The 25165-nt window shown below is 44.9% G+C and overlaps 1 protein-coding gene across 5 annotated transcripts in view; it reads right to left on the reverse strand.

Annotated features, from left to right (window-relative positions):
* Nucleotides 1–25165, reverse strand: part of MYO1E (myosin IE) — a 933795-nt gene that overhangs the window by 473445 nt on the left and 435185 nt on the right. For all 5 annotated transcript variants that reach the window (XM_069624389.1, XM_069624388.1, XM_069624387.1 and 2 more), the window contains 3 exons: nt 15775–15906; nt 9361–9495; nt 5878–6010 (listed from right to left, as the gene is read on the reverse strand). In XM_069624389.1, coding sequence (XP_069480490.1) covers nt 5878–6010; nt 9361–9495; nt 15775–15906 — 400 coding nt within the window. The remainder of the gene's footprint in view (nt 1–5877; nt 6011–9360; nt 9496–15774; nt 15907–25165) is intronic.

Consider the following 25165-nt stretch of genomic DNA (forward strand, 5'->3'; position numbering starts at 1 on the left):
TAATGAATAGTGTTGGAGAACATCAACGGCATCACCACAGAGGATGCATGTTGGGGGAAGGGTATTATTCCATTTATGTAAGAGTGCAGCTGTGGGCAGAATCCCAAGACGGAACTTTAGAAATACAATTGTTTCCCTCCTGGGGGGTGACATAATCTAAATACTCTTCACAGCCAACCCGCTTCTTAATTGCAAGGTACCAGGTTAGCGACTCTGAGGATCTAGATTTCGTCAGGATATAACTCTCTGCCTTAAGCCCCACTGTGCTCTTTATGACTTCTTTGGATGCAGATGCCATAACGGAAGGGTTCAACCAATATTCCCCAAGGCCCAACTCACCTAGAGTGCTTTTTACATGGGCAACCCATTTCATTCTTCAGCAGGTACCTGTAAAGGGTGCCAAATCAGCAGAGTTGTTAGAAGCCTTGAAGAATCCTTTGTTGGAAGCCTCTCCTGTTGACTGCTGCTGCCAGTTTCCCTTCAGTGTCCATTTCTTCAGTCTCCAGACCAAGAATCCAAGACAACCATCTTCAAGCTCTTCTTCTTAGCTGAGGTGTTGTGTTGGCTTGGGTAATGCTTAGCTCAAGTGTTGTGTCTGTCCTGTGTGGCGGAGTGGGTGGTTCATGTGTTTGGGAGTTTGCCCATACCATTCCCCCCAGGCCTAATGCTGGAATGCCTATAGGGAGCCTTCTGTGAAGTCCCTGACCACTCAACTAACTCTGAAGTGAATACCTACATGTCTGAAGAGATATCCTCTGGAACTCTGACTTTCCTGCAACTGAACCCTATCCTGACCTGCCTCCAGCTGGCTCCTAGACCATTAGGGTCCCTCTTCTGCAACTGGGAAAACTCATGCTGTAGAATAGGGAAGGACTTTAAAAGATAAGGCTTATGTCTAGAAAATATAACAAGTGTGAAAAGGGTATCGCCCAATTTGATCTAATGCCAAATTGACCTACTCGAATTGACCACTTGTTTTGGTTGAATTCGGTAGGTCAATTGGTATATTTTCATTAAAAAAAGATGTGGGGTGGGGTAAGGGAATGGGTTAAGGTGGGGGTGGAAGTCAGAGAGGGAGTGGGGGGCCTACCGCCACATTAAGGGGGTTCGGCGGGTCTCCCCCGCAGCAGGTCAAAGACAATTCCACCAAAATAAATAGGGCAGTTCGGCAGTAGGTCATTGTTTTCGGTCAAACAACCCATATCTGTGAAAAGTACTTACTTGCTAAATATATTAGAGTGGTAACTGTATCTAAGTAATAGAAAAAGTTACAAAGTGTCCATAGGTTATTACTTACCGTTAAGTTGCTGGTTGCTCCTTTAAAACTATATGTGTTTCACTCTTCTTAAAAGAAATAGTGTTAGCACTGTTTTATTGTTCTTAACTGAATGAGTGTAAAATCTTACCAATAGGGTTTACCTACCTTGAAAAACTGTGTGGCATTCTTAAAGTGTACCATTCGGTTTTGCCTTCCCTGATCTACTTCAGTGCATTTCTAAAACAGCCTTGGAGTTCATACTTGTCTGTGAGTTGCTTGTAGCCCCGCCGAAAAGTATAATGGTCCTTACTTACCCTGAACTGCTTATTGCCCTTCTTAAAGGTCTGCGCTAAGAATTCTTACTTACCTTAGAACTGTATTCTACACTTCTGAAAAGTATCCTTGGTATAATTAGATATAAGTTAGCAGATAGTTCATATACCAATAGATCATACGGACCTTGAATAGCTGTTGCTCTTCTTAAATTGTAATGTTGGGTTACACTTTCCCTGAGTTGCTTTAGTGCACTTATTACTTGTCCATGATTAGCATAAGGTCCCTCTAGACAGTATGAGTTAAATTACATTCTCTGAACTGTGTTTTTAAATATTACATTTATTTTTTTTAAAGAGATGGAGAATAGTATTTAAAGTTGACTACATGTTATACAGTAAGCTACATTGTATACTACATTAAAAAAAAAACGTAACATTGGTGTTGTAACTGTATCCATTCACAATAGGAAAAAAGCTACAAATGTTGCAAGATATACTTGTAACAGGGTTGGTCTAATTAAGTGATTCTATAACTGAATGACTTTTTAAATTTATTTTATTTAATACATGTATAGCCTCACAGCTTTATGTATACAAGGAACAATAACAACAACAACATAAAAATATTTAAAATCTTGTTACAATAAACTTCATTAAAAGATTCTTAAAAACTTGATTATATAGGGTGGGCTATCTATGGACTACTGGACACTCAACATATAAATATGATAATCAACGTATATAGTTAATAGAACCCTCCATTTGATTAAATATTTAAAATATCAATACACTTCCAATAAAATGTTACCATAAAACATATAAAATTCACATCATCACCCGGCATAAAATTATTCCAAATCATAGATAGATCATTACAATCAAACTGGTTGTCGTATGATTTCAAAAAAACGGGATGTCAGAAGATTCAGACTATTACACTGTACTAACAAATGTTCCAGAGTTTCGATAGTTGTTTCCCCACATGGGTGACACAATCGTTCCTGTCGCGAAATACTTAATTTTGCACATTTGATTTCCAATACAGCAATGCAGTTAAATTTAAGTAGGATGTATTGTCGACTGACCTGGGGGGATGGATATGCTCTAATGTATAACCGTCGGGTGACACGATCCATTCTATAGCGAACATACATACTGCAATTTTTGAATGTCGATAGCTGTGTCATGTGTTGGTCTTTACTATGATCATTGATGGTAGATCTCAGCCACCTTTTAAACCCAGGAATAAACCTTAATACAGTATTGGTGTTAAAATCTTGCACTCCATTTCTTATGTAGAGACAGGATATTGCCTAACGTGCCCATTTTGCAACATTGGTCGGTCAGTAAAAATGCATGAATATAGGAAACCGCAATTGTGGCATTATCTAGGTGCTTCAATTTTTCATAGCAAATTAAAATATTATACATAAACTCGGCTTCTATTCCGTTGAGATCAAACTCCAGCAATATGTATTCTACTGAGACAGAGTTAGGTAGTCGAAATATTTTGGGTAAGATCTTTGCTTCAAACTTTTTGAGTTCTGCAAGATATTTGTGGCCCCAAATTTCAATTTCATATTCCAACAAAGAAGACATTTTTTTGTGTACAACAGCAAGATCGTATATGCTGAAAACCCCACATTTTTACCTATGAAAGTGCTAATTGCGTTAACTGCAATCATGCATTTTATATTAATTTGATTCCAATGAAATTACCAGTTTAATTTATCATCTATCTAAACACCAAGGTATTTATAGACTCATACTTGTTCCATAGCAAGACCTGAATATGTCCACCTTGTTTGTTTTGAGGTAATCCGTTGATCTGAAAAGACCATTATTTTACTTTTTCCTATACTTACGCTCAGATCATTAGTTCTCACATATTCATCTAGAGCATTAATCATAGTTTGCAAGCCAATAGGGGTATTGTCTAGAATAAACAGATTGTCCCTACTTTAACAGGATAGGTGTGCAGTTGTGATAAATGTTCACAAAGGTCAGATAAATAAACATTAAAAAGGGTAGCTGCTAAGATGCATCCCTGTTTTACACTTCACTGGGTAGGTATCGAGTGGGATAGGTTCCCTTTCCCATCGAGGCGTACACGTACTGACGTGTCATTACACAAGACACCGTTTGTCACAAGCTCCACTGAACATTAAAAGCTGGATAACCTGCATGATTTTGTGTAGAATTACTATCTCTGAATGAGATAATTGATACATGCCAGCATTTTAACAATTTGGTGCATTTAATGTCAAAACAGCACTTTGCACTTTAGGTCGATTTGTTAGATCCACTATTACTATTTCTATAAATTGTTTACCTTGCACTTTTTTGCACTGTAGGAATGGATTATGAATGTGGTTGGTTTGTATGAGTTACAGTGTTGGTCACAGGTGGTTGTGTGTTTCTTCTAATTTAAATAATTGTTGTATCACAGATTTTGCCATGTATTTTTAAAGAATGAAAACTGTTTTTATATATATTGTGTTTCTGTTTTTTTCTCCATGTATTATATAAAATAAAGAATATTTTGATTGAAAGTTTGTTTATGTATAAAGAGATTGCAAAAGAAAAGAATAATTCTCAAATGCTATGAGAGTTTGTACATACCTTTGGGTACATACATGTTTTGTAGTGTCATTATACAAGAGCATTAACATCCTTAGTAGCCCAAGAGAAATATACCATGCTAAAGGTTTACACCATAACTTCTGGCGATTCACAGAATCGAACGCTGTGCTGAAATCAATGTACGCGTAGTAGACTTTTTGTTTGGCACCTCTTTCATGAATATTTGACTGCACAGGTGAGTAAAAGAATATTGTGCGTTGTGTTAGATTTGGAACTGAAATCTGTCTGATTGGGGCACAAAATATTATTTATCTCAATCCACGAATTCAGTTCTTCTAATTACTGAATAACACTGTATGTTATGACGATTATTTCTGGTATTGTAAAAGTATAACTAACCTGGTCTTATTCCCCAAGAATAGCCTGGTGCCATTTAGAATGTATAACTATAGGTTTGACTCACCTTGACTTGCTTAATGCTCCTCTAAATAAGGTTATACTTTTATTTGTATTCCATGAATATTGAGTTGTTTTTATTGTGTTAATATGATATGTGATAGTACTTACCTTTCCCAAGATTTATCTTCGTCTACATGCATTTATAATCTGTCATTATTTTACAATATATAGTGTTTGTGTTTCTTTAGACCATATCTATACTACCATTTCTTTGTACCAAGCTACAGCCCTCTCTCCCTCCTAAAATAATTTTGATGGCTCTGTCCATGCTACCCCCAGATATGGTTTTTATGAAGTCTAATAGTGCCACATGTGCTTGACTTAAGCACAGGCATGCATTTAATATTGTAAAATGATGTATCATTTTTAACCTTCACTTTTCTGAAGGGAAACCCCTCATTTTTGCAACAGTTTAAAAATGCATTTTGTGTATTTGAATTTGTATTTATATTTGAATATAAAAGTGATTGCTTAACACAGTGTATGTGTGTATTGATAAAAAAGAACTCCAAAGATAATGCGAAGTGACATCAATGAAACCAATGAGGCTTTGGCTGTTTTGCATATTAAAGAGCATTTTGGGAAGATAAGAACGATCAAGGCGCTTTATATCTGTCATATATGTCTGAGAGTTGCATGATTGGATCACTAAATACCGAAAGCATGCTGCATTTTGCATAGAAGTTTGGCCATCAAAAACCTTGGCAATCAGAGTGGAATGACTGCTAACAGCTCATACTTACTCGCAGTGTTGTGGATCAGTCAGACTCAGAGAAACAAAGTTGGCTTTATATTTGAAAAACCAGTACATTAAAAATAAACTGCAATAAAATGCTGCTTCCCTGGCAATCTGCCGCCCTAGGCCTGGGCCCAGTAGGCCTTGTTGTACATAGGTTTATATGAGTAGATCCAAATGTGGTATCATCAATGGACGGCTAGTGTCCATGCTAATGATCTTGGAACTTGACTTGTATATGCTCATTATCATGAAATCCTGATTCACGGAATCATCCCCACCTCATACCTCCTGGTTATTCACTTATCCACAACTCTGCAGAACACAGTGGAGGTGGTGTAGCCATCATGCATAAATCTAACTTGCAAATCTCTTGCATCACACCATATCCGTCCTGCAAACTGCCGGCAATCCAAATGTCTATACATCTTTCATCCACCTTCAACCTCCTCACGTTCTATTACATGTTATCCCTTTAGTACTGTATTTGATCACATCATGCTATACACTAATAAAAAAGATCATTTGATATGATCATTTCTCCATTGATAAATACCAGTACATACATTCTTCGCTCTCCACTGCAGCATAGTTGCCCTTTTCCTTGAAGCTGATGTTTCCCAGATGCAGCACCCCGGCCACTATCTGCAGCACCATTGCTTGCTCTTCTGCAAAGATCCCAATAACATTCATTGCATGCTGTGGAGAGAAAACAGATAGGTTACTATTCAATCAAATAAGTGCAGCACTCATTGACTTTTCTATTTATATATTTTTTGTAATGTCCTAATGTGCAACACATTGCCATGGGCCAGTGGTGGGCAACCTGTGGCTCTCCATATGTTTTGGCCTACAAGTCCCATCATCCCTAGCCATTATAGTCAATGGTGAGGGGTCATAGGCGTTGTAGGTCAAAACATAGGGAGGGCTGAAGTTTGCCGGCCACTGCCACAGGTTGATCCTGGGCAAATGTTGCCTTAGTATTAGCAAAACACTTCCTGGAAATGTATAATGGTGAGTTTAGCCTGCTGCTTCTTGTCATACAAAATACTTAGCTTATGTTTGTTTGGAGGGAAGGGCCTTCTACTCCTTTCAGAAAAATAGGAGCTCTTGCTTTTGCGGGTGATATCATTTTTTTAATTTGACACCCATCGTTCAATTAAAGCACTTGAGCTATAGCTTGGAAACAATGGATTAATAATAAATGCAGGGAAATCTTGTGTAATGAGTCAGAAGGGTAGACAGATATGCAAACATAAGTGGTAACTAAATGGTACACCCATGAGTAGATTCAATCATGTCATACAATTAGGGTTTCCACTTTACTCAGCAATGAGACCCAAGCTAATCATGGAAAGACTGTATACCAAGGCTATTCATTTGGCCGCACAGTTGAGGACAAGATATGTAAAATGTGCTTTTACATTGTGGCCTCTTATGAGTTTTTATAAAAGGAAACATATCCCTATCCTGGAGATCTTAAGCTTGCCTAAACATAATTCACTGGATAAGTTGGAGGTTATATTATGGAAGCAAACTTTACGACTTCCGAATTGTGTACCTATCCCTTTTATCAGAGTCGAACTGGAGATTCAATCCCTAGACTCGATTGTTTTGTACAAAAAGTTAATGGTATTTCGTAAAATCTTAAATCCTCCAGCAAAATCCCTATATGTTGATCTAAATCGTATGGTAGCTATGTTATTTTGACAAAAATGTTCAAGGAAGGTTTTGAAGTCCTAGAAGATATAGGTTTAAATTGCAAAGACTCAATTTATAACCCGAATCGAGTAACATTATGGGAATAGTCTCAACAGAATGACAAAATACTGAACTACAAAATGAATGAACACTATAAACAAACAGTGAGAAAAATTCATAATCTGAATATATTTCCGGACAGACGAATTAGGATGACCTATTTTAGATTCAAGCTAAATATGCTATACATGCTAGATAGTATGGGGGTCCCTGTATTGCGAAATAAGTTGTGTATGTCAACTATGTCAACAAACTAAGGAAACATGGAAGCATTTTATTCTTGAGTGCCCTTTCACTGATTTACCTAGGCATGGATGGCTAGCCCAACTTATTCTGTATCTATCGACTCATCAAGCGGACAGATTGTGGCGACTGTTTACAGGCACACATAATTGCACTCTTCCATTTTATTAAAGCAATTTTTGTGATGCTAGGGGAACCGTTTATATACAGGTTTTAAAGAATATTGATGCTATGTTGTATCATTAGGGGAAATTTGTGATTGTGACACAATGAGTCATTATCAAATGTTGAGTCTATTGTATGAATATCAAATTGTGTATTTATTTTGTATATAAAGTTTTGATAATTGAGTTCATTCATGGATGAGTATGAATATGTTATTGTGGAAATGTGTTCCTTAGTTTTATATTGATGTGTAAGGTTTTTGTAAACGGAATTGCAATAAACAAAGAATAAAAAGAAATTCAGGTCACTGTCTACAACTTGTAGGAAAAGCTTGAGGAAGTCCTAGTTGTACGCGGTGCCGCTGTAGCGCAGCCAATGTCCTCCATCATATGTTTGTTTGCTAAACCATACGAATGTGAAAGAGATTGCCAGTCAGACCTAAGCATTCTCACTGGAATGCAACCTCCCACTCAATGCTGCATGTGGCAGGGGCCAGCTGATCCCGACACTACACTCACCACTCGTTCTTCTGGTTGTTCAGTAGGAGCCAAGCCAGGGTCTTCAAGGCACATTGGATATGGTCCCTTGGTTTAAATTTCAGGAACAGGCTACACAACATGTTGTGGTGGCCAATGTACATTACACTCCCATGATACAAGCATGACAGCACCTTGTCTTCCTCCAGTGGCCGCATTTGTGCTTCATGGGAAGATCCCATCCCATGTCAAACAACATGCAGGTTCAAGATGGCTTAATTAATGACCTGCGTGAACAAGGTTTCTAACATCCCTAGTGTTCAATAATGGTGTCCAGGTTCTGGACAGCCTTTGCTGGTATGTGTTTCACTCCCAGTCTTGTGACCTACTTTGGATGTGTCGTGGTCAGTCATGAGCTGTGTCAATGGCTTATTCAGCTTTGTTGAACCAAATCCCTTTCTCCACCCGTGCCACCAGCTGTTTGGCACCCACATACATTTGAAGCAACAATATGCGATGCTGGGTGGCATCAGTGGGTAGATGTACATAGTATAGTGGTGGTAGCTAGAGATAGATCCACACAGGGGCCAGCCTTTAGTTTCACTGATTATATAGGATGCCCCCCTATATTTGATGACATGCTCTGAAGCACACATTGCCTGTTCTAAGCACCTATATATATTCACAATGCATGCAACTAGATCATGTAAGGAAGCAATGTACAACAGAGATGTGTTTAGTGTTCATAATGCACATGTGAGCCCGCGTCCCAGATGGTCTAATTAATGGCAGATTAAGGATCCAAGGCAGAGGGGAATTGCATAGTTTTCCCAGGACCAAAGAATTTGTTTACATGAGAGACAGGTAAAGAAGCCAGGATTAGAATTTAGGGCTTCCGATCCGACTGCTGGACACCACGCTCCAAGACATGGGGCCTCATTACAAGTTTGCCGGTCCAGTATTAACGGGGCTGGTAAGCTACCGGTGCCGTTACTACCGGACCGACTGGCAAACTACGAATTCTGCTTGCGGGTGCCTTTGTGCCGGCCAGGTCTGAGCTGGCGGGCGTACTAGCACCTGCGAGCAGAGCATGCTGCATGCACCGGCACCATTCACAAATGGTGTCGGTGCATTCGGCTTCCCCATTCCCATTGAGCCCTGTGGGGCTCGAATGCGAATGGGGAAGAATATTTTCCCGCGCCCAGGAATGGGAAATTCCCGGGTCCGCCGGGGTTGTAATACCCCGGGAATTGCCCATTCCTGTGAGCCGGGAAAAATTAGCAAGTTTGGCGGCAGCCTGGCGGCTTTACCGGCAAGGCTACCGCCAAACTTGTAATGAGGCCCATGGACTCCACCATTCAAGCACAGCACAGCACCACACAGTCCACAGTGGACAGCACGCACCATTGTCTCCTGGAAGTCCCGCTTGTCATTAATGTCGTCAACCTTGTAGGATCCAGACTGGCTCAGGTAGTAGTAGTAGTCGATGGTGGTGATGCCCAGGTTGTTTCGTTGCTCCGTGGAAGCCCCTTCAATTAGCTGTTGGGGGGGGGGTGACAAAAAGGCAATTTGTAACATTTACTCTCTTTTTCAAAATGCCCCCATATTTTAAGCATGTTGGGACCGTACATTTGTGTCATGCCAAAGCGTGTACTCTAAGGGGCCAATACATGCGGACTGAAATGGAAAGCATCATGTTTGTGGAGGTTCTATAGTGTTTACTGGATGGGAGGAAGGGGCCTTCTGGTGGCTGAGCACTTCCATGAGGCGAGGGAAGCCTAGCCCTTGGGGGGTCCATACACTGGATCTTTACACTGAACCCCACTCCCTAGCGAGTGACCTCTTCTCCAAGTCTATTCCATCTACCCCATTCTCTATTATGTCTCGGTGGATAGTTAAGCGCTCGCCTCAGACATGGGGCCAGCCTGCACTTAGAGATGATGACTGCAGTATCATTACATTGGGTCACGCCACCACCTATTATTAAAACATTCAGAAGCCCTAACCCAGCATAAAGCGCTACATGCAAAGGCGATAGTCATAGGCTTGCCTTCACTCCCAGTCCCTACCAGCTTACTGATAAACAGGTACCCACTTTCTCAGATGGTGCCCTTTGTCCCACAGTGTGCTTATTCTCGCTCTCTGAGGGCTCCCCCACTACACAGTACCACCCCGCCCTCGAATCTGTGCTTCCTGTTGTGTTCGTTATTAGGGATGTGAGGCCCCGGCTTCCCACAACATCCCGACCTCTTAGCACGACATACATGTGAACGTGGTTGTATACATCCATGGCTCCATCTCTTTATTACCCTCTACTTCTTCTGTCCCGGCCTCTACTAGCCCCTCCTCTTCCTCCCTCAGCCCCCTCCTTCCTTCCCTTAAGGTGGTGCTCTGTTTAAGGAGGACTGTCCTTAATCACTCTCCAACACTTCCCCTCCTAGTTGTACCTTATATACCAGTTAATGCCCTTTATTCATTCTCTTCTCTCCCTTGCAAACTCTGTCTGTCTTTGCCCTGTCTCTCCATTTGTGCCAGGCCTCATGTTCTGTGCCCTCTAACCTGCTGTGCATCTTTTAACTTAACTTGTGCCCTCTCTACCACGGTGTGCAGGGATCCAGGTAACATTCTGAGGTTGGAGTAGTTTAATCCTAACTTTTGGAATGTGGGAGGAAAAACGTTTCTCATGGAGTAAACAAGTCGTTCTCATTTAGGCAAGCAAAAAGACATTTAACTTTTAAAACCATAGATATTTTTTTGAATACACACTTTTCTGCGCCCAGTAATTAACAAAAATGATATATTGCATAGACCTGCTTCAGATCAGATAACACAATAGTATAGCTCCTCCGCGTGGCATACACGGCTGATGCCCCTGCTCTGAAAACACCAGCACACCAGTGCATGACGAAAACAATGGGGAGACACATGCATATCTGTAAAACCAGGCCGTCTCTCTGTGCACTGCCTCCTAAACTCTGCCCTCACGCATAACTTCGGGCATTTCTCCTAACCTGTGCCCTTACTCATAGCCTCAGGCATTTCTCCTAACCGGTGCCCTCCCTCATAACCTCGAGCATTTCTCTTAACCTGTGCCCTCCCTAATAACCTGTGCCCTCACTAGTCATAACCCCGGGCATTTTCTCTTAACCTGTGCCCTCACCCATAACCTCAGGAATTTCTCATAACCTGTGCCCTCCCTCATAACCTCGAGCATTTCTCATAACCTGTGCCCTCACTCATAACCTCGAACATTTGTCATAACCTGTGCCCTCACTTATAACCTGTGCCCTCACAAGTCATAACCTCAGGCATTTCTCCTGACCTCTTCCCTCACTCGTAACATTGCACATTTCTCCTAACCTGTGCCCTCACTCATAACCTGTGCCCTCACTAGTCATAACCTGGGGCATTTCTCCTAACCTATGCCCTCACTCATAACCTGTGCCCTCACTAGTCATAACGTCAGGCATTTCTCCTAACCTGTGCCCTCACTCATAACCTGTGCCCTCATTCATAACCTTGGCCATTTCCCATAACCTGTGCCCTAACAACCTGTGCCCTTACTCATAACTTAAAGCATTTCTCATATCCTGTGCCCTCACTCATAACCTCAGCATTTCTCCTAACCTGTGCCCTCACTCATAACCTCTGGCACTGCTGATGCCCCTACTCTGAAAACATCAACACATCAGTGCAGGCGAAAACAATGGTCAGACACATGCATATCTGTAAAACATGCCATCTCTCTGTGCACTGCCTCCTAAACTCTGTCCTAACTCATAACCTCGGCATTTCTTTTAAACTGGGCCCTCCCTCATAACCTGTGCCCTCACTCATAACCTCTGGCATGTCTCCTAACCTGTGCGCTCACTCATAACCTGTGACCTCACTCATAACTTCTGACATTTCTCCTAACCTGTGCCCTCCCTCATAACCTCAAGCATTTCTCCTAACCTGTGCCCTCACTCATAACCTCCGCCCTCACTAGTCATAACCTCGGGCATTTCTCCCAACTTGTGCCCTCACTCATAACCTGTGCCCTCACTAATAACCTCATTCTTTTCTCCTAACCTGTGTCCTCACTCTTAACCTTTGCCCTCACTAGTCATAGCCTCAGGCATTTCTCCTAACCTCTGCCCTCACTCATAACCGTGGCCATTTCTCATAACCTGTGCCTTCGCAACCTGTGCCCTCACTCATAACTTCGGGCATTTCTCATTACCTGTGCCCTCACTCATAACCACTAACCTGTGCTGTGCTAATAACCTCCGGCATTTCTCATACCTTTTGCCTCACTCATAACCTGTGCCCTCACTAGTCATAGCCTCAGGCACTTCTCCTAACCTGTGCCCTCACTCATACCTTTGGGCATTTCTCATAACCTGTGCCCTCACTCACAACCTGAGCATTTTGTATAACCTGTGCCCTCACTCATAACCTCCGCCCTCACTAGTCATAACCTCGGGCATTTCTCCCAACCTGTGCCCTCACTCATAACCTGTGCCCTCACTAATAACCTCAGGCTTTTCTCCTAACCTGTGTCCTCACTCTTAACCTTTGCCCTCACTAGTCATAGCCTCAGGCATTTCTCCTAACCTGTGCCCTGACTTATAGCCATGGCATTTCGCATAACCTGTGCCCTCACTCATAACCTCCGCCCTCACTAGTCATAACCTCGGGCATTTCTCCCAACCTGTGCCCTCACTCATAACTTCGGGCATTTCTCATTACCTGTGCCCTCACTCATAACCACTAACCTGTGCTGTGCTAATAACCTCAGGCATTTCTCATACCTTTTGCCTCACTCATAACCTGTGCCCTCACTAGTCATAGCCTCAGGCACTTCTCCTAACCTGTGCCCTCACTCATAACTTTGGGCATTTCTCATAACCTGTGCCCTCACTCACAACCTGAGCATTTTGTATAACCTGTGCCCTCACTCATAACCTGTGCCCTCACTCATAACCTCGGGCATTTCTCCCAACCTGTGCCCTCACTCATAACCTGTGCCCTCACTAATAACCTCAGGCTTTTCTCCTAACCTGTGTCCTCACTCTTAACCTTTGCCCTCACTAGTCATAGCCTCAGGCATTTCTCCTAACCTGTGCCCTGACTTATAGCCATGGCATTTCGCATAACCTGTGCCCTCACTCATAACCTGTGCCCTCACTCATAACCTCGGGCATTTCTCCCAACCTGTGCCCTCACTCATAACCTGTGCCCTCACTAATAACCTCAGGCTTTTCTCCTAACCTGTGTCCTCACTCTTAACCTTTGCCCTCACTAGTCATAGCCTCAGGCATTTCGCATAACCTGTGCCCTCACTCATAACGTCGGGCATTTCTCATAGCTGGTGCCTTCACCGTAGTATTTCGAAATCCCATAAGCATGTGGCCACTCCCCCTAGCTGTCTGCACACTCTTTGTACTCTTATGTCCTCACTTTATGAGCCTTCTCTCACCACCCAATGTGGGCACTCTCTATGCCATTGACAGCAGCCTCAGTTGTCTGCGCCCCCCTTCACTGTTCTGTTTCTTCTTCCTGATTGTGCCCCATCAAGCTGTGGTTAATGCCGTTGTTTAAGCTGTCTGTGCCCTCTCTTGTCAGGCTCTGTTCTTGCATCAATATGCGCTCTTTTTTATTTATATTGTTTAAAGCGCGGACCTAGTTCGAGAGCAGCAGAGCGCTGTACAGAGTGTGGGTAGCCAGCAATTGGGCTGGCATCTTTTAACAGTGGCGCAGTACTGTGAGGTCTGTGCGTAGGTATGTGCGTCTATTGCAATTAGGCCTTGGTCAGGTGTTGTTGAGAGCCATGTTTTGACAGATTTGCGAAATTGAAGAATTGTGCAGAAATGTTTTGTCTCTCCTTTTTTTTCCTTCTTTTACCCTCTCTCCAAATATGTCTACACTTCCCCTGTTCCTCTCTCCTGGTCTCTGCCCTCCAGCAAGTCTGTGCAATTATGCGCCTTTTCTTACTCTCAGTTTCTGCTCTTCCTTTCTGCGCCCACTCTCCCAGTCCTTGGCCGCATTCTCTGACACTTGTCTCTGTTTACATTCTCTCTTCCTCCCATCCCACCTGCTCCTCCCCCAAGGTCCTACTTCCTGCGCCCTGTTGTTTTTAGCCAGAAAGCTCTGCTCCTGCAGGAAGACTGTTAGGCCAATTACGCTGTCAGAGAAGTTTGAATTTGCTTAGCTTCAATTTTTTTACTACCGGCTGCAGGCAAAGGGTGTGTGCCTTTCCAGTTGGACCAGCCGTGTGTCCCCTGCAATTTAGAACTCTGACCTGGCTCACGCCTTCGGGGGCGTTCAGTTTTGCAGTTGCAAGGGTTGAAAGAGGAGTGGCGGGGAGCACCTCTGGCCACCGCCCAGCAAATCACTGCGGTGACACAGGAAGCAGATCCAGGGGAAGGACTCCAGCTCCTTCTCGCTCCGCGCAGATCCCTGCACTGTCAGAGTAGATTCGATACAGGGCCGGCCTTAGGGGCACCATCGCCCTGGGCGAATTGCCGCCCTCCTCCCTGCACGCCCCTGGTCCACAGGGAGCGGGCGGGCCTGAGGGACTTGGGCAGGATGCTCCACTTTTCTTTTTTTTAACCTCCTCACTCGGGCACCTTGCAGGGGGTTAATCACTGGAATAGGGCGCATGAGCGCTCTAGTCCAATGAAAACTGCCTCGCTCCTGTGTCGGAGCGAGGAGGTAATCATCTGAATAGGGCGTTGATGCAAAGCATCAGCACCCTATTGTTATTAAATGTGTCCCGCCGCAGCGGGCGCATTTAATAACAAAGGGGTGACTGCTGCGCCTGCTCTCACTATGCCAGCTCAGGGGAGCCCTTGAAAGACTCCCCCGAGCTGGCGTGGCGGGGGCTAATGGCGGCCTGGGGGGCGTGGCGCCACTGATGGTTGCCTGGCCCGCCCTCCCCTAAGGCAGGCTCTGATTCGATATTACCACTGAGGAAGCCACGATTTCAGGAAATGCCTGGGGAAGGGAACCACTGATCTGTCCATCCAGGCCAGAGTTAGGAGCTTGGAACCATGTGTGAAATATCAAGTTTGCTGAGGGTGCAAGACATTCTAGACTCTGGCAGGGATCAGCAGCAGGGTCAGAGGGCATAAGAGGCAAGCTGCAATTCAGGTGTTCATGAGACATGTACGAAGGCCGACATAAAACAAGCATTGGCAATGACAACCGTTTTGGCTTTTGCATAGGGCATTTGCCACACACTGCCATAGTGGTTTAAACTGGCCATCGATGGTAGCATCTGCAAAATGGTGCGGGTACCTGGACATCTAACGGTAATGCATGGCAAATGCCCAAAATAACAAGCCAAAATGCTTTGCTTTGCCAATGCCTGTTTTTTACAGGACTTCAGCCAAGGACACGCATAGTGCTTGTAAATGGAGTGGCTGAAGGCAGAACTGAGTAAGACATCTTTATTACACCAGTAGTGGATGTACTGCTCCAATTGAGTCATTGCTCTCAGAAGACTGCTTTGAAAAACACTGGCAGGCACTTCGAGCACACAGTTTGATGGTGAAGATTGATCATTTTAGCTCAAAGAAATCCCAGGAAGGTGTGTTTTGGGTGGGGAGAGGCAGGAAGTGGGTGGGAATGGCGATAGGGATAAACAAGGCCCTGGCAGTCACTGGGTGGCTAAATAGCCGAACAACACCTACATACAACAACAGCTTTGTGTTCCTCCTCATATGCCATTTCTCCATAGCTGTACTCTAATGCAATAGATTTTACTTATAGGTGGCGCACCACCTAATAGCCAAAACTAAACAAACACAACATGCTTTCAATTGAACAACTGACCTGATAGAAGATGTGAAAGCAGCGTTCTCCGGGATTCCTCATCACCACACGAGACTTTTCCAGGAGGAAGTTGGAGATCTTTCCGCCGTCTGGTTCGCCACCTGGGCTAAACTGGATTTCAAAGTATTTCCCCTGTAATGCATAATTATAGCATGCCTTTAATAACTGAAACAGACACGTGAAGATCAGGTTTCAATGAAAAGCTTATATGTGCGATGTGATACAAAGGCCTTGTTGATTGGCTCTCACAGGTGTGCCCGGATCAATGACCTGCTTGTTCCCCTGAACAAAAAGACAGTTACCCTTTACAATCATGCAATGACACCGAATAAAAACCTTCCGCAGCCAGGGATCCTCCTTTAGTTTCCTGTAAAGGAAGACGTGGTTAGCACAGGGGAGGGGGTCAGAAGCCAACAGTGTGCAGTGAGGAAGACATCTTGTACGACCGCGCACCTGCATTAATACAGCGCTGAGCCTAAAGGGGTCTTGGAGGAGTCCCAGTGGATACCTGGGCTCGGTCGAACGTGGGCAAATGAACACATCATCCTAGAAGCAGGACCAAGAAGATTCCACCACACCCGGACAGAAGATCTGCATCATTTATTTATTTATTATTTATTTATTAACATTTATAAAGCACGCAACAGCTTGGATGTGCTAATGTCTTCAATTTATATAGTACGTATATAGCAGTGTATGGCTTATTCCAACGGATCCTAATTTTGGCAGAAAGGGATTCTTAAGGCGGATAAAGTGACTCCTCAAGGATCCCCCTATTTGGTGAAATGTGGGAGTGAGGATTAGAAATCAGGTCTCATAGTTCCACAAGAAACAACTACATGACCAGATGCCACTTCCACCCCCAGGGCAGCCTTTACCTGGCAATAGAAACGCGTTTTAACAGCACTATCACCTTAACGACATCCGTGTGTAGATGTAGAGCCCCAACATAGGCTGTTTCTCCGTGTCGTGAACTACAAAACTGCACAATAATATAGCCCGAAAGCCTGCTGATGCGGGCTACACTGGGTGTTAAACGCCCTAACGGAGCATTAAAGGCCGGTTACGTGTTGGTATTCAAAACGTTCTCTGGTGTCCTAAAGCCCCAGTATAGACCCCACTGCAGCTTTAAGGCTATTATCACCTGGGTGGAAACACCCGGGTATCTTTCTTAAATTCAATGACAGTATGATATTCACGCTACTAAGTGCAAACATGTTTCCTTTGCTACAAAAAAACAACAAACATGGCTGCCAGAGGAATTGAAATAGAGCTCCTTCCTAACGAAGAAAGACACCTTTCTATGGCACCTGATAGACCTTAGCTGATGGCAGCAAGTGAAGAGGCGGCACTGGGACGCTGCTTTTTGTGAAACATTGCAGCAGTCAGGATACAGCAGTGGGGCTGCCACCAAACTACTACATCTCTGGTGGCACACCAAAGACAGCCAGTAAGGACCAGTTACCACCACGGCCAGGACTACTGGTTAGAAAGGTCCACCTAAGGTCCTTCCAATAGTAAAGATAAGGTGTTTACATGGGCTGAGGGAGAAGTGGCAGGGTTTTAAAACATAGGGAGTGCACCATTGTCTGTAATTACATCGGATCCCGCGTGGCTCTGATTATTGTTCTACCCATACCTGTGTAGGATAGTTGTTGAGTCTGCAAAAGGCTTTCAGTGAATGATGGAAACAACAGTGCTTATGATTGCTATGGCAATGACCGAGTGACCCCTCAGAGATTGAAATTAAAATTGGATAAGCAGGAGCTAAAAGCAGCTCCTGGGTATCCAGCTTTAACCCGGGACCATGAGCTACCACTGGGAAACAGAGCGTTCCGCCAATCTAACTTCCACATAGGATGCAAACATATAATTGCATCCATTATTTATGACACCACCCTATACGCTTTAAATGTCACATAGATGTGTCCTAATTTTTATTTATAGATTGTCCCAAATGTCCAGAGTTAAATTCACACAGGTGTGTTTGTTTGGCATCAGATGACCTGGGGAGCCAAAGGAATCTCCTGGTAACTCGGTGTCAAGCTAACCAGGTTCTTCTAGGCTACAGGTGGGCATAAATAGCTCTGAGCTCCCCTCAATTTCGAACCCTACCCCTAATGTCTGTGACTGCAGGATCTACAGAATGCCTGTGATTGGAAAATCTTACTGTGGCTGTGATTTCTGGGAAACCAAAGAAAGGCATGTGATTAATGAGCTAATAGCTCGACCCATACTGTGCTTGTGCATATGGCGGCATCCATTACCCGCCTCTCATTATTGCTAAACCCATGGCGTGCCTGCGAGTATGGCTGAATCCATTCCGCCATTGTGACCACGGCTTAAGATGCACATTTGAAGTTAGTTTACGCCCTGTTTTGGGAAGTTGGGAGTAAATGTTCTCATTCGCGACGCGGCAATTTTAGGGAGGTAAAAATATATATGCATTTAGAAAATAGGCATTTTTTTCCTCAAATCCAGAGATTCTTTATAGCGAGCAATTCCCGCAAATGGAAAGAACCACTGTTTCTGATATAAGAGGTCCTCCATCTCCCAGCCATGTAGTAGGTGTCCTTTTCCGTCGAAGGTGCCGCTGGTCGGAACATCTCCTGAGCAGTGCACGTGGCATAAAGGGTCAGACACATCACTATCTGCTACTCCTCATTAATGCTCATGCAGTGCCTGTCGATATGGTGGCTCCCAATATATGCCTTTGCTTTAAGGCTGCCTAGATGGACCTCTGGCTAGTACGGTAATTATACACACCTATTTTCCATGCCCTCTTCTATAGAGACGACAACCATATAAACTACAATTTAGTTCATGCACAAATCTATGTCCTAGTACATTTCTGCACCGTCGGTGCTGGGGTGAGGGCATCCAAACATCCTGCTGGGCTAATATCGTTTTGTTGTCCATCCCTCGTGCATCGCTCCTTGTGTGTGCCTTCCTTCCTTCCTGTTCCTGTGAGTGTTCAGTTTACTTTCCCTCCTGTGTTCCGCCCCCAATCCCCCATTGGCTACTGGTCTCTACTTTTTCTGGCATCCAGGGCAGCCTCTGCCCGTTGCAGCCCCCCTGGCGGCGAAGGGCCACAAGGCAAAGGGCGGCCCCTGAAGAAGCTGCGGCCGGTGTCAGGGGCCTGCTGCAACCAATTAGGTTAGGGGTCAGGGGCTGCAGCACTCACTGCACACCTCTAAACTGACCCACCCTCTCACTTCTCGTTATCTTCCTAACCAGACACAAGCATCTTAGTAATCTGTTGCTTAGCCTTCCCGAACTTCTCCCCAGGATAATCGCTGTCCTTTGCATTGCTGCTTTATTTAAAAATTGTCCCTTTTCCCCTTTTTAGGAAAGTTGAATCTCGGTTTCCTGCATTGCTGCTGTGTTTAAAAACCTAGCCTTTTCTCCCCTTTTAGGAAAGTTTTAATCCACTTTGCTGTGGTAACTGGGTATTGTTTAGGGAGTCTCATCGGCAAGACTCTGCTGGGAGTGTACCCGTCTGCTGCCTCTGTGTCTGTTCCCCCTAGGCTCTCCTCCACTCTCTAGGTCCCCACCAAGCTTGGGGTTTTTTCTTCTACTGTTTTGCGTCACCTGTCTTTTCCTCTTGTGTGTTCCCTAGTGTCTGACCCTCCCCCTCTGCGCATCCTGGATTGTGGGCAGTGGTCTCTCCTTCTCTTTACCCCCTCCTCCCACTTTCCTCCTAGCACCCCAATGGCGCTTTCCGTTTCCCTCATCTTCTCTAACTGCTACTCTATTTACTATCCTATTCCTCTCACTAAATCTGGACGGAAGAAGTTCAAGAGGGTCATCCTGGTCTCCAACCCAGGCCTCCCTATCGCTGATACCTACACGACTGCTTCCTCCAGACAGACTCTCCCTGACATCCTCTTTGTCGTTCCCGCACTAGACCTATGGACCGCTCACATGGTCTCGGCTCTCTCTCTCCGATCTCTTCCGCTCCCATTAATGGGGGCACATGGTGGGAGGTCCTTCTGGCCTTCTTCCACTCCTCCAAGACCATCCTTAATGTCTATCTGAATGGCAATATCTTGGTCCAGGGGCCTCAGCCCAATCACCTCCTTTTGAGAGGCGTCTCCTGCGTCTTATCAACTTACTTCCTTCTCCTGCTACTCCTACCAGCACCTCTCTGGCTCCTCTGCCAGCTCCTTTCCCCACCATCTCTCTGGCACCTGCCTCCTCCTCTCTGGCTCCTATGCCACCTCCTGCTACCACCTCTGCCCACTCTCGAGCCTCTTTACCACTTCCGCTGGTTGTACCTCAAGCCTGTACACCACCCCAAGTCTTTCAAATATGGCAACCTGCTCCACGTTGCCACTCTCAACTCTCGCTCTGCTGTCAAAAACTCCTCTGAAATCTGCCATCTCCTCAAAGAACTTGACCTGGATATCCTCCCTCTCACCGAGACATGGTTCACTGCCTGCTCTGTCGTGAGCTTTGACACACTCCTCCCTGATGGCTACCAGATCCTCTCCGAGCCCAGAAACAACCGACCCAGAGGTGGAGCAGCTCTGATCTTCCTGGAGTGGATCCCTGCTTCTGTCATTCCTATGCAGGCCTACTCCTCCTTTGAATGCCTGGTCTGCAGGCTCTTTATCTCTCCCGGCCTCTCTCTACCTGTGGCCACCATCTACAGGCCACCTGACCCGGTTGCCCTATTCCTCTCAGAGTGGGCTGACCTCTCCCCTTCTCTCCTTGCCTCTACCTCTCAACTTTTCCTCCTTGGAAACCTCAACATCCACCTGGATACTTCTAATCCCTCCTCTGGGCTCTTCCACAACCTCTGCAAAACTCCCTCTCTCTCCATTCTACCCTCTGATCCGACACACTCTGCCAGACACACTTTGGATGTTCTCATCTCCTCACACATCCCCCTCTCTAACCCTCTCACCACTCTTCTCTCTTGGACTGACCACTTTCTGCTTTCCTCTCACCTGAAACTCTCTGTCCCTCTGACAAAGCCCACCCCAGCACTACCACCTACCTTCTCGGTCATTCGGCCCATGAAGCATGTGTCAGTGGATGCCTTTGGCGCTACTTTCTCTGCTCCCCTACTCACACTCTGACACAGCCCTCTCTAACCTGCATATTTCTATCTCCAACACTCTGGACATCCTTGCCCCTATCATGAGAATCCGCCTGAAGGCTACCAGCAAGTACAACTCTTGGTATGACTCCGACCTTGCCACCTTGAAACGCAAGTGCATGGTGGCTGAGAGGAAGTGGAGGGTTTCGAGCACATCCTCTGACATACTGGCCTGCTGTCTGCTCCAAAGGCAATACAGAGTCTCTCTCCTGTCCAATAAGAGAGTCCAACTCCAAGCCTCCGGCTCTGCCGCCTCTCACAACACAGCCACACTCTTTAAAATCTGCAAGGAGCTGGCCAATCGTGCTGCAGTCTCCACCTCTCTTGTTCTCTCCCAGGCTCTCTGTATGGCTCAAACTGCTCATTTCAGCACTAAAACTCAGGAAATCCTCGCTCTCCTCTTCCTCTCCTACCTCTCCTGGTCCCCCCTGCCAGCCGCCTCTCATTCTCCTCCTCCTTTCTCCTTGGCAACAACTGACAAGGTTTCTAGACAAGCCTGATCTATGAAAGTGTCTTCCAAACAGGTTCCACCCTGCTCCTCTAGAACCATCAAGGACCACACCCCCACTCCAGCCTTAACCGATTTCTGCAATCCCTCTTTCTCCACTGGATCCTTCCCCTCTCTCCTAAAGCGCTCCCTTGTGCACCCCCTCCATAAAAAGCCTTCTGCCGATCCTACCTGCCTGGCAAACTATCGCTCAATCTCTATCACACCATTCCTGGGCAAACTCCTGGAAAGGCTGCCCATCTCCCAGCTTACACACCATACTGAATCTGAAGGTTGCCTTCATGACTATCAGTTTGGCTTCAGAGCAGCCAGAGGCACGGAAACTGCTCTCCTGAACAACCGTGAAGATCTGCTCTCTAATCTTGACTCCATCCTTCCTTCTGTCCTCATCCTACTTACCCTTTCCTCTGCCTTAGACACGGTCAATCACGCCATCCGGATCAATCAACTCTGTGAGATCCTGGTCATCACGGATCAGGCCTCAGATTGGTTGACCTCCTTCCTCTCGGACCGGCCCTCTCAGGTCCAACTTGGCTCCTTTCTCTCCACCACCTCCCTCTCCACATGTTGTGTGCTCCAGGGCTCTAACCTCTCTCCCTGGCTCTTTAATGTCTACCCTTTGGCCCAACTGATCTCTACTTTCTCCTCTAACTTTCAGTGTTAACGCAGATGACACCCAGCTTTCTTCCAGGCTCCCCTCAGCCTCCTCTTCTCTCTCGTTCATTCCTGACTGTCTTTCTGTGATTCAGGATTGGTGCACCTCCAATGATCTCTGCCTTAATGCCAGTAAGAATGAGATCCTTCTCATTGGGATCCCTGCTCCCACTTCCCCCCTCACATTCAGGCCGCCATCCTTGGGCCCTCTTCCTTTGCCTTCCTGTGAGGCAAAAAACCTTGGTGTCATCTTTGACCCCACTCTCTCCTTCTCTCCTCACATCTTGGACCTTGCTAAGAAGTCCCACTACCAGCTGCAACTCCTCAGAGGTATTCTTCCTTTTCTCACTTTCCCCAGAAGCTCACTGTCTCCAGAGCCCTGGTTCTCTCTAAGCTGGACTACTGCAACAGCCTCTTTCTCAATCTGCCTTCCTCTACTCTCCGCCCCCTGCTACTAATCCTCAACAGGACTGCAAGATTTATCCTTGGCCTCAGGCCTAGGCACCGTACCTCTCCAGCACTGACATCTCACCACTGGCTGCCCGTGGCTGCAAGGATCATGTTCAAGATCCTCTGCATTCTCCACAAGGCTTTCTGGGGCCGGGGCACGCACTACATCCAGTCCTCTCTTACAAAATGCCTTCCTTCTCGAGCTCTTCGCTCAACTACCTCCAACTCTCTGAGGGTCAGATGCTTCACAAGGCAGAGAGTGGGGGGTAGACCTTTCTCTTCTGTAGGTGCCTCCCTCTGTAATGGCCTCCCTCTCCCTCTCAAACTTGAGCCAGAACACCTGAAGTTCCGGAAGCAGCTGAAGCCTTCCTATTCTCCTCTGCTTTCTCTCTCTCCCTCCGTTGCTGACCTACTGGTCTGCCGCACCTACTGGCTGCCTGGCTACCCTCTGAGCATAATGGGTTTCAGGCTCCTCCATGATCAGTCTCCCCTGCAGTGCCTCGGGGCCACAGTGCACTTAGGGACTGTAACGGTTACCTCTACAGTCCCCTGCCTCCTTGCACTTACCCAGAGCATTGCTGCCCTTGGTGCACTTACTCAGAGCATTGCTGCCCTGACTGCACTTCCCCTCCTTCTCCCTGGCACTTCCCCTCACACTTCGGCACCGTTGCACTTGCACAATCTGAATATCACAAGGCCTAGTAAGATCATTTGTATTGTCCTCTCTCTGTCTTCCCTCCCTTGTCTTGTTGCGCCTAGAAACACTTGTGTACAGGCGTGTTATAAATGACTTATATCATATACGTTGTAAAACACTTCCTATTATGATTTTAATTTCCTTGAAGAAGTACCTATGTGGCCTTATATAGGCTATGAGCATGAAACATGTGTAAGTTTGGTTCGATAGGTTCAGTTTAACAGAAACTTATTAATAGCTTAGGTCTGATTTGATTACTTTTGCACTGACAGCGTGTACCTCTGCTTGGATGTAAGTGTGAAACGGATCAATGTCTAGAGGATACCAACAAGTACTGTCATCATGGGCCCTTAAATACATGTATTAATTAGTGAGCGCAGTGGGGACTTGATTTCCTTTTATTATTGTGGACCCTGCGCCCACATCTGCACCTGTGATTTCTTATAAACCCATGCAGCGCATATTAATTATTATTGCTAATCACATCGTTGGTGTGTATTTATTATAGAAATCCAAGTGGCTTGGATTATTTTGGAAGTGCTTGTGCTGAATGCTGAAAACCTTGGCCCATATCACAAAATCTTCCACCAGTGTCCATGCTTTTCTGCACAGCATTTGCATTTGAGCAAAATATTAGCTAATTCTTAGAAAAACGGCCACGATGGCAATATTCTGTCTGTTGGAATGGCTCAACAAAATACATTTCTCTGAGGACATTTTCGGCTAAGAAAAATCGGCTTTATGTTAGAAAAACACACGTTTTTGTCCGCAAGTAAAAACATCTATATTATTTTACTGAAAAATAAGGGGATAGAACCCCGCACCCTCTACCTTACCTACTGAACCCCCCCCCTTACTATATCCTTGCTCCAATCCCACCATCTATACATTTGTGGAAATAAATTCAGTGAAAAATGCAGTAAAAAAAAAAAAGTTGTGGGTTAACAGGTGAGTGCTGAAAATTCAAGATCATAAAGAGCATATTAAAGCCCACGTTCAAAAACTAGTACTTTTCAGAGATTAAAAAGCTTGGAGGTGGCATTTGAAATATTTAAGCATTACAGAGTTTAGAAAATGTATTTTTCAAGAAATTATTAATCACTTAACAAGGGGCTTGCTAAAGGTATTGTTGGTTAAAAATAGGTTTATGCTTTATGCAAAAGCTGGGAGAGTTAGTTACATAGCCAAAAACGACACGCTATAAGTTAGTTAAAAAGTCAACAAAATTACATACAATGTAACAAAACATAGGAGTGGTCATGAAAAAACAGTTTAAAAAAAAACTTACTTCAATGATTGAAAGACCATCATAAAAGCAAAACAGGCTACAATGTATGGAATACAAAACATTACAGTAAACACAAGAAAATAATAGATTAAAATGTCTTCATAAAAACACTGCTTTTTCAACAAAAAAGTACATCTCATAGGCAATATGCCTCCCAGGAAGAGACTGCAAACATTTCTTGGAACTGTTTACAGTCTTAAAAGTATGGTCCCGAAGTATGGGAACAAGGTATTGGATTCTTCAACCTAAACATGTGTCAGGTTGTCCACTATAGACGCATCAAAATCAGAAGTCGCTAGAGGACTAACGCCTGTTACAATTCCAACTGGAGATGGCTGACGCTGACAGAAGATGATTCCCCTTTAAATCAAACAAAACATTCACCTTACGGGGGTTCGTGGTTTGTGAAACCACCTAAGAAATGTATCCGTAGCGAGATCGTTGAAGGTGCGATACCGGGAAAAGTATGGGGCGAAGTTAGCTCAGACCGAGAAATCCCTTCAGAGATGGATGAATTTGCCTCTATCCCATACGAGCGGATAGTGTTAATGAAAATGGTTCTCCTGCCCAGGTTTTTGTACACCCTGCTTTATGTGCCCCTAGTGGTCCCCACCACCTTCTTTAAATCGCTGAGGGCTTTCATTACAAGGTGTGTATGGCATGGGAAGCAGGCGCGAGTGTGCTGGAGCA

The sequence above is a fragment of the Ambystoma mexicanum genome, chromosome 11 (assembly GCF_040938575.1).
Source record: "Ambystoma mexicanum isolate Mex_15411 chromosome 11, UKY_AmexF1_1, whole genome shotgun sequence".
Lineage (NCBI taxonomy): Eukaryota > Metazoa > Chordata > Amphibia > Caudata > Ambystomatidae > Ambystoma > Ambystoma mexicanum.